This window comes from Limulus polyphemus, unplaced genomic scaffold (genome assembly GCF_000517525.1).
Source record: "Limulus polyphemus unplaced genomic scaffold, Limulus_polyphemus-2.1.2 Scaffold1448, whole genome shotgun sequence".
Lineage (NCBI taxonomy): Eukaryota > Metazoa > Arthropoda > Merostomata > Xiphosura > Limulidae > Limulus > Limulus polyphemus.
In genome coordinates, this window is record NW_013667058.1 from 119,249 (window position 1) to 135,000 (window position 15,752).

Below are 15,752 nucleotides of genomic sequence, written 5' to 3' on the forward strand. Positions count from 1 at the left end.
CTCTTCAGTGTATTGAGACCCCAACTGTGAGAATGTCAAAGCTTCCCTGTATTTTTGATATGAATGTATTTATTCTGTTTCACAACCAACATATGGGTTTTATTGTTGTCACTTGTACACTGAGTTTTAAACCATTGCAAAACATCAGAATAAACTTTATATATATATATATAAGTTAGACTGTTTTAATTCTAATGCAATAACAACAGAAGTGTGGGTCTTACTACAAAGCAAAGATTGTAAGAAGGAAAAATATAAAATTCTTATGTGGTACTGGTACTAGTAGTATTACATACAAATCATACAAGTTTATCATTCTAAATACTGAATCATATTATTATTATTATTATGAACTAAATATAAAATTACACTAAATTATTGAACTTAAACCTACTAATTTAAATTCAAAAGAATATAAAAAAATCACAAACTCTTTCAGTTCAAAGTGCTAAGCCTAATTCACTTAAAGACCATACACTCACCACTCGATAGCTCTTAACCCTAACATTTGTGGATCAACTTCTTTCCTAAAAATATATATATTTTAAGTTAATTTTTTCAATATAATGATTAATATAAATATACAATACAGCACGACTTAAGCTACTATAGAAAAATAATAAAAGTCACATACATCCCAGGCAGTTTTTTTCTAGAAGTTTTCTAAGGCTTATAAAAAGTACTATTGACTAATACTAAATACAACCTCTACATAAAATGGCAGTTACTATAATAAGCACCATCCACATTCATATTGTAAAATTCAGAGAACAACATTTCATGTGCTTTACTTATCATCCTATGATTTGTCAAACATGAAATACAGCGATTGGAATAACATGGTAGTGAAATTTACACCTCAACTACAATTGGCTAAAAGTTTTACAACTGAAGTTTAACACACCCAGACATTGTTTTATAAATAGAACAGACTAGAAAAAGGTTTAGATACCAATCATAGATGGCGGGACCAGCACTACAGTGCAAGGAAATTTTTTTTTAAAAATGTTGAAAAAATTTCCTTCTTAGAGGGTGCTTATTTATAGCCTCAAACGTATTTTTGGATTTTTTAAATTAAACTTCATTAAATAATACAATTTTTTACAAATAATTGAATGTTATTCTACTATTTACAAAAATAAAATTTGAAATCCAATAAAAGATAAGTTCTTGATAAGACAAAATGGCCCTGATAATAAGGGGTTAAGAATATTATATAAACTATACATATAAGTAAATATATGTCCCCTCAGCTGAAAAAAAGGCAAGGCATCACAATTCTGCCATGGTCTGGCCAATCACCAGACATGAATTCCATTTATCACGAGTGTGGAATATCCTTGACCAATTCCTTGAAAGCATCCCAGATTGCTAGAATCTGCTGAAACCAAACAGATAAGGATTGCCGATCTCATTTACACAACATATAAGCATGTTGCTGCCATATTTCAGACAAAGGTCTGCACCATGAAGTATAAACCACAAACATATTTTGCCACTACTATGTATGGTTCCAAATAAACTGATGTTCTTTCATATTTTAGTATCTATTTACTGATGTCAATTTTTTGTATTTAATTAGCTATGTTCATTACTTGGTTGATTTTTTGTTCTGATTTTTGTAGGTAGTTTGCAAATGATAAGAAGTTAATATTAATTATGCATTCAGCTTGAGTTCATAAGGTATTCATCAAAAGCCTAACCATAAAGACAGCTTTAAATTACAACTTAAAAGTTCACAAATTTTTACCTTGCCTTGCTCTTGCTTTATTAGCTCGGCAAACTTTCCTTCCCCATTTTTCACTAAGAAGTTACTCAAGCCACTCATGAACTGCCTAATCTGGATATTAAAAAAATAAATAATTAAATTCAACGAAAAACTGAAAATGAATGAAACATTTTTATATTTATAACAACCAGTATAAAAGCCCATCACAGATGATGGGAAACCTTTGTTGAATGATTAAAAAAAAAAAATTTAGAATTTAACTAAAACGAATTTGTCTGTATCTCCACAAAATGCACCTACTTTTCACTTATTTCATCAGTCTAGGAGTAATTCTTTAATCACCACATTTTTAGTAAAAACTATGCACAAAAATTAATTATTATTATTATTATGAAGTACGTGTGCACTCTGAAAGAGACTTAAATAGCATTCTTGAGCCTTTTAATTGTATTCTAAGTCAGGAAGTAGAAAACATAGTGCAGACATTCTGACACAAATTTTCAGCTCTTTTGACTGTACAAAGGATAAGATATTTGGTAGCAATAAATGTTTATTTTTCTTTACATTTTAAGGCCAAGTAGATAATATACATGTTAAGACCTGGCATTAGGCTTAATACATAAACATAACTCATGGCTTAGCTAAAACACTATTTGAAAAATTTTATTTTGCTTTTGGCTAAACTCAGTGTCATAAAACTTCTCAATTACAATATTTTGCTGTTACATCAATCAACATCCTGTAATATTTATATATTAAAATTCAAAAACTGTAACTAGAGCCAGAAGCATGCATATATAGACACTCACACACACACATTTGTTTTTATATAGTTAACTTAAATATTTCAGAAATTTACATAGTATGATTGTTTTGGTAATAAATTTTTTAATTCCACGATTCCTGTGGAATTAATGAAACCTTCACATTCATTGCTTTTGCAAAGTGAAATTTTTAACCTTTTATAGCAAAATAATTTCTCATATTTATATTGATTGTCTATGAAAATACACAATACATACATTCTTACATTATCTAATATTAAATGTTCTTACAAGTCTTAGGTTATCTTCAGGGTTTACTTGTCGGCTCTCCCTGGTACATTCTATGAAGCTGACAATCTGCTTGGCAAAGAGTGTGCTCTTGTCATTAGCTAATCTGTATATAAATAACAAAGTGAATATGTCATCATCAACAATTTATTTATAGTAACTTCATACACTGCAGTTACTACACCATTCTCAATCTTTGGACGAAGTCAAATGTAAGAAAGTTAATTTTGTAAAAATGCTAGACAATTGTTTATACATGTTAAAATACAATATAATAAGAATTAGATTTACAGACTGGAAATGCTTTACAACTCACAGCATACAAAATGGTAATATTAATAATATGACTGCACTTCATTGAATATTTTAATACAAAATACATTTTGAGTGAAATAAGTTTTAATGAAAACAAAACTTCAGTGCCAGTAAAAATTTATAATTTCTACATTACCTAATTAGTAGTTATTATTTTAAGACAAAAATATACACTTTTCCAAGCTAAGCCTTGCCATTAATCTTATATCATTACCAATAACATACAGTTACTACAATGCATTACTGATACACAATAACAAAAGTACAGAAGAAATTTCATTTAATTTCACAGCAGTACCTAGTGTCAAATTTTACTGTAGTGAACAGTACTACATCTATTTATCTGTCCACCCACTTCAATTTGTTTTCTACATTGTGCTTGCTGTTAAGACTTTTTTTGCTTTGTGAGATAATTTGAGTATATATGATACAAATTTCAAGAGCACACTGTTGTCTAAAATCTCCAGCAAAAGTACATCTGAACAGTTGAAATGTTATGTCTGTTTCATCACACATCATATTTATAGGAAAAATCCTGAAGATAAAAAAAACTAAAGGGATGAAAAAAAATCTCCTTATGCTTCAACTAACCAGCTTTTTTATATACCATTTGCTATAGGTGGGGCCAACATGCTGATTCATGTTCAGTAACTTTTATGTTCAGCTCTATTGTCACAATCAGTGACAAGAACTGACCCAAAAAAAGTTTGGTAAAATACCTTATTTTCTAGGTGTAACACACAGGAAACCCCAGTTGTAATTAGTAGGAGTTTAACTGCTATACTATTTTTTTTCCCATGACAGGAAATTAGTTTTTAAAGGAAAGAAACTTTCCTTAACTGGGGTGGTCGGGGATATTATTATCCCCATTTGCCCCAATTTTGTGTGTTATATTAATGGGATTATTTTAAGATTTACTGGAGTGTTGATTCTACATTCTGTAGTGAGATTCAAAATAGTGAGTAAAGCAGATACATGTTAACAGGATCCAGGGCAGGGAGAAAGGCCGTTGATGTGACACTGTTTGGAAGAAGAGAAGAAGCAAGGCGGCAAACAATCAACAAAGTAATCCAATAAGCTTCCCATGATCAGGGTCATGGGGTGGCTGGGATCTGTAAATCCAACGCCATGGCTGAGATCATTAAATCCAAAGGCCTTTGAATTTGCTGTGTGGGAGAAATGGGAGTACCCCAAGAAAACCCACTTTCACAAGACAGGCACCAAATATTCTACATGTCCTATCCCCAGTGCTAAAATAAGAAAATCACAAGAAATGATTAGTTTACACATAGAGTTAAGCTTTTGTCAGAGGTTGTATTTTTCTATGGTGTTTTGGAAGTCCTGTATATGTTGTATGGAGATACTGTTTTGTGTCATGGTGTGTAGCTTAGCAGTTAGGGTGTTTCTTATTTCTGCTGCCTGGTAATATTTGTGGGCAAGTGTTGTTAGTCTGTCTTTAAGTAATGGGATGTTGCTAGTTTTGTGCATATAATTGATAGGGGTGAATTTTGGTAGTCTGAGGGCTAATCTTAGAACTCTATTTTGCTGGAATTGTAGTGATTCAGCAATATTTTTATGTATAATGTAGGTGATTTGAGAACCATATTCTATTAGGAGCCGAATATATGCCTTATAGATTTTTACAATAGTATTAGATTTGCATCCTTTATTGTTTCTTGTTATGAGTTTTAAATGGTTAATTCTTTTGCTAATGGATTTGTTGATGTTTTTAAAGTGTTGCGTCCATTAGCATTGTGTGTCAAAAGTTATTCGTGGAGATTTCACATGGGGGCATAGTTTTATTTTTTAATGTTTTTGTAGCATTTGTTTAAGCAATTCCAATGGTTTTTACGAGGTTCAGAAAAACCCAACAGCTGTTACACCAGTTTAGGATTGTATTCAAGGATTTTTGAACTCTGTTGCTTGCTATTAGTGGATTGTAGGATACACCCCATACAGATATGTCATCTGCATATTGGGAAAAGTAAGTGTGTCATGTCAAGGAAGGTATGTTATTTACAAACAGCATATATATAGTAGTGGTGATAAAATTGATCCTTGTGCTACTTCTCCAGTGACGTTAAATGTATTGGATAGAGTGTTATTTATTTTAACTGTTGGTTAAATAGTTGGAGATACATCTCATTATTTTGTTATTAACATTCATGGAGTATAATCGGTATCTAATAGCATCATGCCACACAGAATCAAAAGCTTTTTTGACATATAAGAAAACTGCTGATGTTACTTGATTGTTATTAAATGATTTATATATAGATTCTGCAAGTCTGGTTAGGTGGTCTGTCATCTGTTTCATGAGGAGTTCTGTATGTCAGGTATTAGATTATTGTTTCCACAAAAAAGTAGTAGTCTTTGGAAATAATTCGTTCCATAAGTTTACCTAGACAACTTAGTTGACTTATTGGACTAAAGTTGTCAGGATTGGAGCTTCCTAGTAATGTTTTACGAATGACTGTGATTTTAGCTTTTTTTTTTCCCCAGACAGTGGGGGAGTATCCTGACAGGAAGAATAATATTTATAACATGGCAGAGAAGATTTGTGGGACTTGTGTGATTAGGAACCCTGTCACCAATAAAATAATGGAAAAACATGTAATTTAGTGTATAACCGAACCAATAAAAAATTTTTTAAACATCCAGAAGTTATCAGTAATTCTAGGATTAATTACTAATTAATTATTAATAACTTTCTTCACTAATACCAGTTCATTGAAGGTTAAAAAAAAAGGTGAGCTTGATATTATATGTTTTTGTGGAATATATAGTTACTCAATTTCAGAGTATATAATTTTTGAGGATTGAATATGTATAAAAGCAGATGCCTGTTTGCAAGCACTTTAATACAAATGCCAGATGTACCATTTAATACCACAGTACTATCAAAAACAGATGAAAACAAAGACTAAATATTCTTCACAGTACCTGAAAATGTAATTTCTAATAACTTCACCTTGTGGTGTATGGATGTTCTGTAGAGCAGCTGTTATGTGACCTGCTAAGAATGAAGCAAAGAAAGTTTACAAGTAGGTTACAAAAATCAATTTATATAATGTAAAGTGTTCTATAAAGACAGCATTCAACAACATAAGATACATCAATTAAAATATACTAGATCAGTACACAAGTTTTATCTTTTCATATATGACCATTTTCTTACTGGTCTTAGTAAAACCTAGATTGTCAGCAGTGGGATATTATTAAGATTATAAAAGCTAAACAAAAAATACCATAGAGCAAACCATACACACATTTATTTACCTTGGTAAAACTACTGAAGAGGAAATTTTGTGCAAGTTATATTAGGCTTGTAGAATAAAAATACTTATTTAAATTAGACAATTTCAATAAAGAAAAACTGAAAAAAAGTCTACCCTCTAAGAAAGTGCAAGATTTTGATAAAAACAAAAGAGAATAGATACTAATATCACAGAAGATTTCATTCTTTGACAAAGAATTATCATTTTTACCAAGAGTATTCCTCTTTATGAAAAATAACCAGACACTGATAAAATTCATGAGCAACAGAAAGCAAATCAAGTTTTATCTGTGTACAATTTGACAATAACTTATAACAAAATAAAATTAAATATTCAATAACTCTTAAAATCTTCTTTCTGAAGAACATACAGATAGTAGCCATGTGTACAGTAACTTGACTAAAAGTCAGCTGTAAAAATGCCTTGTGGTACTATAAGGAAATAATGTTTAAGTATTTATCACTTCAGTAATATTTTGAAATAAAAGTTCCATATGGTAAGGTTAACATTTTTCTAATCTGAAAATATATTTATGATACATACCTCCACATACAGAATAGCTATCTTCCTCAAGCATCTGACTAAGAGCTTTTTATGTCACTAGCCTTGAGGAAACTCCCACCAAATTTCACTTTTTAACATGAATTGCGCTGGTGCATGATGATGTCACCATGCAACAAAGGTCCTCCACTAGCAGGATTAAGACATAAGCTCCATGCACAGTAAACTCCCCTATGCACGTCCTCTCATGATAATTTCATTCTTTGATGAAGCAAGACAAAAAAATGTGCACCAGAAGTGGGGAAGATGGAAGTGAATGTGTGCAGATGCACCTATCTAATATATATTTTCATATTAGGAAAATGTTAACTTCTGTGACAATAACCCACCTCTTCACACAGAATAGCTAGAATTCCATGTTGAATTGGTATAGGGGCCGGTAAAAAATATTACCTATATGAGCTCCCTTCAGAAAACCCCCAAAGGTAAGCCTGAGTATGACAACAAATGGCAGGGGCTTCATAGGGGCACAACTGTGAGAAACCATATCTCATCTCAACCAGGGTATATACTCTTCACCAAGAATGTAGAGAGAAAAAAAAAAAAGAGGTAAACGAGCCCCATATTTTGCAAGACCAGGCAGAATGAGAACTTGACCATCTGAGTACTTACACACGAGAGATCAGATAGCCAATATGTGTAGTGTGGTTGGGGTGAGTTCAGACCATACCTTATGTGCTCACCTCATCTCTACTAAACACTCAGGCAGCAAAAGAAGGAAACTTTAGTTGTAGTAGGTTTTAGTATAGTGTATGCTCAACCCAACTGTACCAAACAGACTCTGGCTGCAAGAGGAAGGCATATTAATTATGTATCATGGTGTCTGTATATTGTGTGCTCACCACAAATGAACCGAACAGGTGTTGACTGTAGGAAGAGGTCACAAGAAATATTTGTTAATATTTTGAAAGGTAACCTGCACTACACTAACACTGTCCCACTTTTCTTCGTATAGTGCTAAACCCAACCAGGTACACTAGTAGAGCCAGGGCAGATGGTATGAGCACTTTCCATCATCCTGGCTCAATACAGTTTTTTTGGTAAACATACTCTAGGAGGCAATATCAGTCACCTACCACAACCCTAAGAAATGTAAAGGAGAGCTGAAAAACAAAATGTACTTACTCTTTTCAAAAACAATGGGTTGACTGAAGATTGGGGACATGTGGAAGCTAAAATCCTCTGGGAGATGAAACAGCCAGACGACGAATGTGAGGGGAGTCATCCACATGCCTGTCTGGAGGATCTTGTCCAAAGGCTTGTAAAAATGGGTAGCAAGAGAATGAGTTAGGTGATGAATCGAATGTGAAGAAATGTGAAATAGCTATTAGCATCCACATTCAGAGACAAAGATACCAATCAGAGGAGTCGAAAGTCCATAACAAGAAACCTGAACAATCCTAACGGGACAAAGCAATCGATCCAGGTCCAAATGATCTTATAGGTGAGAGACAGCAGGTAGGGAGATAGAAAAAAAATGTACAGTTACTAGCAGGGGAAGGAATGGAAACATTCCCAATAAACAGCAAGAAGTTTGAGCATGTGAATGTGGAATGAATGTTTGTCCTGCATGTAAATGCCAAAAAAGTAGTGTCCTCATCTAGAAATGTACTTCAATCAGAGAGGGAAGAATAGGTAAAGCGATAGATCTGGCTTGGGAGTAGTTAAGGGAATGCTGGAAGAGGTACTTGCACAGTCCAATAACCATAACAACTCCTTGAAGAGAAGAGAGGAGAGGTTCAGAAACAAGGGCAATGGAACCCTTTGATCTGTAAGGTCTACAGGAGGAAATGCATGTATGCACATCCTAAAGTAATGGGGTTTCAGGGGAACCAAAGTTCCCCAGTACAAAATAATATTTTGTACAGGATGAGAATAAGATGCACAAATCCCAGCAACTAGAGTAATATCTCACGTATGAAGAGGAGAAGGTCGAACCCACCCAAGACAAGAGATGAAGAAAATGTTTAGAAGCACAAAATATTGTGTAGGCATGATAAAGGGCATATATCTCGTGTGAAGCCATCCCAACCAAGTAGCCTCCTGTAAAAAAAGAAAGGAGTAAGAGGATACTATCCTAGAATGGGCTAACAGAAATCAATCATCCAAGAAAAGGAATACTAGCCCCAGGCCATGAACATGGCAAGTGAGGGCTCTCATGTTACAAATGAATACAAAAGGTGCTGATGCTACATCAAAGATAAGAGCAACAAATTAGGATGGAATGTAAAAACACATGGAGAATGGATCAAGAGGAAGGTGTCCAAACATAGCAACCACAGTCAACTGCACACTGGGTGAAATAGACCACAGAAAAGGATGGTGGGAGGAAAAAAAGTAAATGGGAAGTGCAGCAATGAAGTACAGAGATTATGGTGGAGAAAGGAAAAAACAACTGTTGGCAGAAAATAAGACTAACCAGAAGAGAAGAGGAAGAGACAGGTACCTACAGGGTTGGAAACAGCTTGGTACTTACTGACAAGACTAGTGAAGAACTAGACGTCTGGCAAAGGGAGGATGAGAAAAGGAGGAAAACCTGGAACCTGAAATGGGAAGGTAAGGATAGATTGATCCAGACGAGGAAAAGGCAAAGTTGAAAAAGTTTAAGAAGAATGAAATGAACACCAGCAAAGACATACGGATGAAGGTGTACAGTAAAAAGAAATGTAACCTGACTCAACGAGTTCCAATATCAGATGAATAAATTAAAAAGGGACAAAGCAGAAGAAATGGAACAGGTTAAAGTGACAAAGAGAAGGGAGCGAACTGCTACAGAAAAAACCTCTGAGGCACAATGAAGTGCCTCAGATAAAAGGTGGAGGTAGGAAAAGAAATGAAGGAGGGTAGTAAGAAAAAGGATGAAGATGTAAATTGAGGAACAACAGAATGAAACAGAAGGCAAGGGACCCAATCCCAAAGCAGGCCAAAGAGATAAAGATAAGAAATCAAGAAAAGAAAGGAAAAATGTTTACAAGGCAGGACAAAAAGTCACAAATTTGAGGGGGAAGAGGCATTAGGATGTAGTTATTATAGAAAGAAAAAACTAAAAACCCTAAACCAAACAGGGAGGAAAGACAAGGTAAACGAGAAATGGGATCATGGAGTAAAAATGATAAATATTAAAGGACAGAGGTGAAAGATAAAAAAATGAACCTACCTGAGAATGAAATCAAGAAAGAAACTGGAAGTTTAAAGTCATTCCTCAAATGGTAAGGCACTACCCAAGGCAAACCAGATTAAATTCATAGTCCAATAGATCATTACTGACTTAGGAGAAAGAACTTCGGTCAACAGGATGGGAGTAGGAGGCCCATTAAGCATGTGTCAATCCATAACATGTTGAACAGTGGCTGCAATGTCCCCAACAATTAACGAGCATCTAGAAACCATAGTAGAAATAAGGCCTGTGTGAATAACATTGATGCTAACACACGACTAAGGAAAAGCCACTGCCACTTGAGAGTTCATGGTAAAAAAATCAATGCTCTTGAAACAAATGCCAAAGAAAACAAAACCAAAGTTTTGTTAAGAAATGATGCAAACCATCTCAATGAATTGAACTTGAATATGTCTGTTCAATGCAATGCTGAGGAGAAAAATGAAGTTATGTGCATATGGGTTGTGTTGCCCTCCTATTGGAGGGCTTTAGTTACATAATGATTTCATCATGCACAAGCACAGTTCATGTTAAAACATGAGAAATTAGGTGGGAGTGGCTTCAAGGTTAGTGACATGCAAATTTCTTAGGTAAACATGTGAGGAAGATAGCTATTCTGTGTAAAAAGATAAGTTACAGTCTCAGAATTTACCTCTTCAGATCAAGATTTAAATATTTCTTAAACACTAAATTATAAATTCAAGTTTATGTGTAAGTACATAAATATTAGATGTTGCCACAGTTACTCACAAAACCGGTTATCTGTCTGGATTTTAAATTTATTTATCCAGATCTCTTTTCAGTACCAGGTTACCAATTTTTTTTATTTGAGAAAATATGAAAACAATGCAGTTGTAAGCATGGGTCTTTGGCCAGCAGAATAAAGGTGAACTTCACAGGTTTTGTATATTGTGGGTCTCCTTATTTGATAAAGGTATCCTATACCATACTCTTTTGCTTCATTGCCATGGATGGGAATGTTTTAGTTGCCTTATTGATTTGAACTTAAAAAAATAAGAGCAGAATATGGTGCATGGAGCACACTTAACATTAACAACTTTATTCAATCTGAGGTTGTTGTTTTATTATTATTATTATCACTTTCTTGTTTTCAGTACTAAAGGATGCTACACAAGTCTATAGATCTGAAGAAAGGAAACATATGTGTACTAAATACAGCATGAGGTATGTACTATGCATTTGAAAAAATAAAATTTACGACAAAATTAATGCAAGTTCTATTTTATTACTGTTATTACCTCAAAACGACCAGGGATCCTGGTTATTTTTCACAGTGGGTACAAGTCTGTGATTTTCTACCTGTGACAAACTCTAACACACACACACACACATTCTTTTTTTAATTGTTTAACTATTATGACTGGAGGGAAAAGATGTGTTTTTTAATGTTTTTTTAAAAAACAGTTTCACAAAACAATTTCCAAAAATACACAATCTAAAATAATATATATATATAAGACACACACACACACACACACACATTATTTACTTGTTCAAGGTGAAATATTGTAACAGATAAGTTAAAAACTAAGTAAATGCTGAAATTATTTTTTGGCATATATATTTAAAATTATATGATAAAATCCAAATCAAATTCATGAAGAAATTCAATAAATACTCAAAGTGCCTCCCCCTTCGAACATTTAGTTCAGTTTATTACATTTGTAACTGAAAAACTTAATAAAAACAAAAAGAACACAGTACCTATAGTCTGAACATTGTCATTATTTCCTGTCATATGGCCATCTGCTGGAATAGTTGGATAGTTCCATATTTGATCATCAGTATTTGAATCAGTTTCGCTATTTACAGATGACGAGTGACGTGATTCATCACTACTTGTAGGTGTTTCAATCTTTAAACAGAAAATCAAAATTCTTTACTTAGAAATTCCTCTTTAAACAATGATGACACATGTATTTTACATTTCAACTCAAAATAAATTGTATAAACTTGTAGTGTGAGATTAATTTCATTCTTATTCATGTACACAAATCATATCTATTTTAGATATTATAACTAGATTCATCTATCCATGGTAGTTTTAAAGAAATTCTAATTATTAAAGCAGAAATGTCATCAATTCAAATAAATTCAGAAAAGCCAAAATTTTAATAATTCAAGTTTTTGCTAGGAAAATTTCCACATGAAAATGCCTATTGTCATTAATGGAATCATATACTATTAAAAAAATTAAACTAAATAATTGCTAAATGATTTAATAATAACATTAAATGTGAATATCTGTAAATTAAATGTAAATAATCAATATTAGGGCCTCATTATACTGGATGGAGAACAGTACATTTTTATGTAAATGTATTATGACATACCATGACATTTGCCATGGTGTTACCCTGATTAATGTAATTATGGCAGCATTTTTTTTTTGCCTTGGACTGTGTGTACTAAGTTTGAGGGCTTATCATTAATTTAAAAAATGTTTCTATAAACAGCTAAAGTGACATGGCAAAGATTTTCAGATATATAGTTTACTGTTTTCAAAAAGAAAATACATCCACTACAAGTTGCACCTACCTTCACATTTTTCAGTTGATTATTTTTCATAGTTTGCTCAGGATTCTCCTTTTCAGTAACATCTTCTTTTCCAATATAGGTTTCAGGTGCAGAATGAAGAAAACGATAGCAAATTTTTTGGTCCCAAGGCTCAGAAAATACAGTGGATGTGTCATCAATGTTATCAGCAGGCTGGTTATCTTCCAAGTCTTTGTTTCTCTTCAAGTTTTCATACTCTGTATGTTTTTGTTGCTTGTAATTTCTAAACATAGGTTCGGATAGTTCACATTCTGACTCACTATCCTGCAGTTCTTTTTCTTCCTCATCCCCATGGTCACACCACTCCCATGATGTGTCTGAAGCCCATTCTTGATGGTGTGCACGTTTTTTAAACGAGCAGCGAGATTTTACTGGTATATTTAACTTCTCATTGGTGCATTGCAATGAAACTTGTATATTTCTGTTTTCAACTGCACAATCTTTAGGTTTTTTCTGTTCATTTGAAAACTGTATAGGATTCTCAGTTTTTGAGTTGTAACTTTGAGATGAAACTAAAGGATTACTATGTATTTTTTCTCTGCTTGCAGACAAACTGTTTTCATCTGTTGTGAAGCTGTCTCGCAAGCAGTTCCGTGTCTTAAGCTGATCTTGCAGTGGAGTAAAAACAGTAGAAGTTAGGGAAGGAGTCACAGAGCTTGAAAAATGTGCATTATTTACAATATCAACTGCATCAACTGGAAGTGCATAAAATGGACTAGAAATACCTTGATACTCCATACTCGTAGTCTCGTTACTTCTCCAAGTAGCTGTATTTTGTATTTTGAAAGAATTACTGCGAACAACTTTCTCAGTAGGTTGTGTTAGAGGAGTTTCTTCTTTTGCCTCATAAGTCTGAGTGCTGCTACTTACTAGATCCTTTCTAAAATTCTCCAAAGCAATGTTTTGTCTATTAAAGGTCAGTAAACAAGTGGTATCTTTCTGCTCTTTCTTCTCAGGGTCCAAACTTTTGGCAAAGCTGTGTTTGTTATCATTAGAAATGACATTAGATCTGTTACCCATATCAAATTTCTCTAAATCTTCGTAATCACTTACCTTATCATCTAAGCTACTTCTATAATAAACTATGGGATTGTCTACAATATCTGACTGCTGATAGTGTGAAACTAAAGTTTCCTCACGCTTGACTTCCATATTTTCTACTGTGGATTCAACTGTGCTCAATTTCTTAGCAGTCTGTAAAAGAGAGCTTGATTTACAGTGAGTGAGTGACAGAGAATTTGTGGTACTGCTGCTTTCACTAATGTTTGGCACTTTCTGGTGAACAGCTTGTAACACAGAATGAGAAGGGCAAATAGATGAAGGAACCTTGGCTGAAATAACAGGTTTAGGAGGTACTGGTGGTTTTATTGGCAACACACTTCCACCCAGTTTCAGACTTTCGCGTGTCTCAGCAGGTGAAGTTAAAGGCTTGAAGGTAGTTAATGGCAAGTTTTCTTGTGATTCCACTTTCTTTACACTGGTTGTATGCATTCCTACAGCTCCTTGAACCAAAAGAGACACCCAGAATTCTACAAAAGTTAAAAAACACAAATGTCTTAGAAAATGAAAACTAAATTCCTGGTAAAAGCATGTTTAAATATAGTCTAACTACACATTTGTACATTTCCACCTGTTTAGCTTGTAGGACACCTAAAGAATTTATATTGCTTCTTGATTCCATGAATATGAATAGATTTGATTCACAAGCATAAAAATTATTTTACAAATACAGCTAAGCATATCATTTCAACAGGAAAGGAAACTGGACACAACTCTGAGCTGCATTCATGATTACACAAATAAAAAAAATTACTAAAAATAGGTCATAGTCAATGTATGTCTTGTTTAACTCTTTCAGCACAAGCTTGGTCCCCGAGACCGACCTCATAACCTTTGTGTGCTTGTTATAGTTTTCATGCTATAACTTTTAAATTAGTAAGTGTATGTTAATGAAATTTGGTAGATTATCAGTAAAAATTACAATGCTTTCAAATGCAATATTTTTCACAAGCCTTTTTATTTCTTTTCACATGTTGCCTATTCAACGTGCAAAGTAATTTTTATTTTAAGATGAAAAATACTTTTATGCATCATAAAATGTTCAAAATTCACTCGTGAAATTTTTTATAATGTTAAGATAGTTAAACGTTTCTTAAGAAAAAACTTTATATTTTATCTGTTATTTTCAGTAATAAATCTATGTACAGGTTTGGTCGATTTGACCAATCTTGTAACCACCTTAAAAATTAGGAAATAAATATAAATTATGCTATTTTTGTTCTAGAATGAACACAAATTATAACAAGTAAATAGCTTAAATCTCATAACATTATACATTTATATATACATTTATTATTTTTATTACATTGACCTTTCAGCTATGCCTAGCTAACAATACAGAAATTACAATGATGCATCAAATGTGCACTCATGTTACCGTATCCAACAATACAAAACTGACCTTTAGTCTTTACAAAGTGACTTGTCTTGGCTGTATCTTAGTAGACTAGTATTTTGTAAAATACAGTCACATTTCAATTATTATTCATTATATATGTATATAGATTATTGCTATTTAGAACTAAGTTCTTCAACTTATTTTTCTTAAAACATAGAAGAGTAAATAAAGAAGCAAAGAATTATCTCTTCTAGTTACGACCTCTGTACTTGGTTGCTGCTTGACATAGCTTACTAAACCTTTTAAAATTTTGCACATGGAGGATATGAAATTAAATAATTTTTTCAGGTTTTACATATACAGTTGAATAACTAAAAAATCAAATTACTATATCAATACCATAGAATTCCACTATAATTTATGAAGCTTAATAACTAAGCTGTATTTCATTCTAAAAAAATATAAAATTTCAAGCAGACTAAAGACACAACCTACCTCCTTGAAATCTTGGTTTGAAATAAAGAGATGGCGTCCAAACACGTTAAAATGGCTGAGAAAGCCACTAGGGGACATTCTGAGCTTTCGATTGGTTATTCATGTCATATATAGAAGTTTCCAAAAATGAAAAGAGGTTGGTGGGCTGCTATTGTGTTTGATTTATTACACGAGCAATATCTTAGCAAAT

The 15,752-nt window shown here is 33.0% G+C and overlaps 1 protein-coding gene across 5 annotated transcripts in view; it reads right to left on the bottom strand.

Annotated features, from left to right (window-relative positions):
• Positions 1–15,752, bottom strand: part of LOC106463622 (protein sprint-like) — an 88,806-nt gene that overhangs the window by 32,928 nt on the left and 40,126 nt on the right. For 4 of the 5 annotated variants that reach the window (XM_022391165.1, XM_022391164.1, XM_022391160.1 and 1 more), the window contains 5 exons: positions 12,652–14,198; positions 11,818–11,968; positions 6,040–6,112; positions 2,785–2,887; positions 1,751–1,840 (listed from right to left, as the gene is read on the bottom strand). In XM_022391165.1, coding sequence (XP_022246873.1) covers positions 1,751–1,840; positions 2,785–2,887; positions 6,040–6,112; positions 11,818–11,968; positions 12,652–14,198 — 1,964 coding nt within the window. The remainder of the gene's footprint in view (positions 1–1,750; positions 1,841–2,784; positions 2,888–6,039; positions 6,113–11,817; positions 11,969–12,651; positions 14,199–15,752) is intronic. The other variant, XM_022391161.1, reaches the window with a different exon arrangement.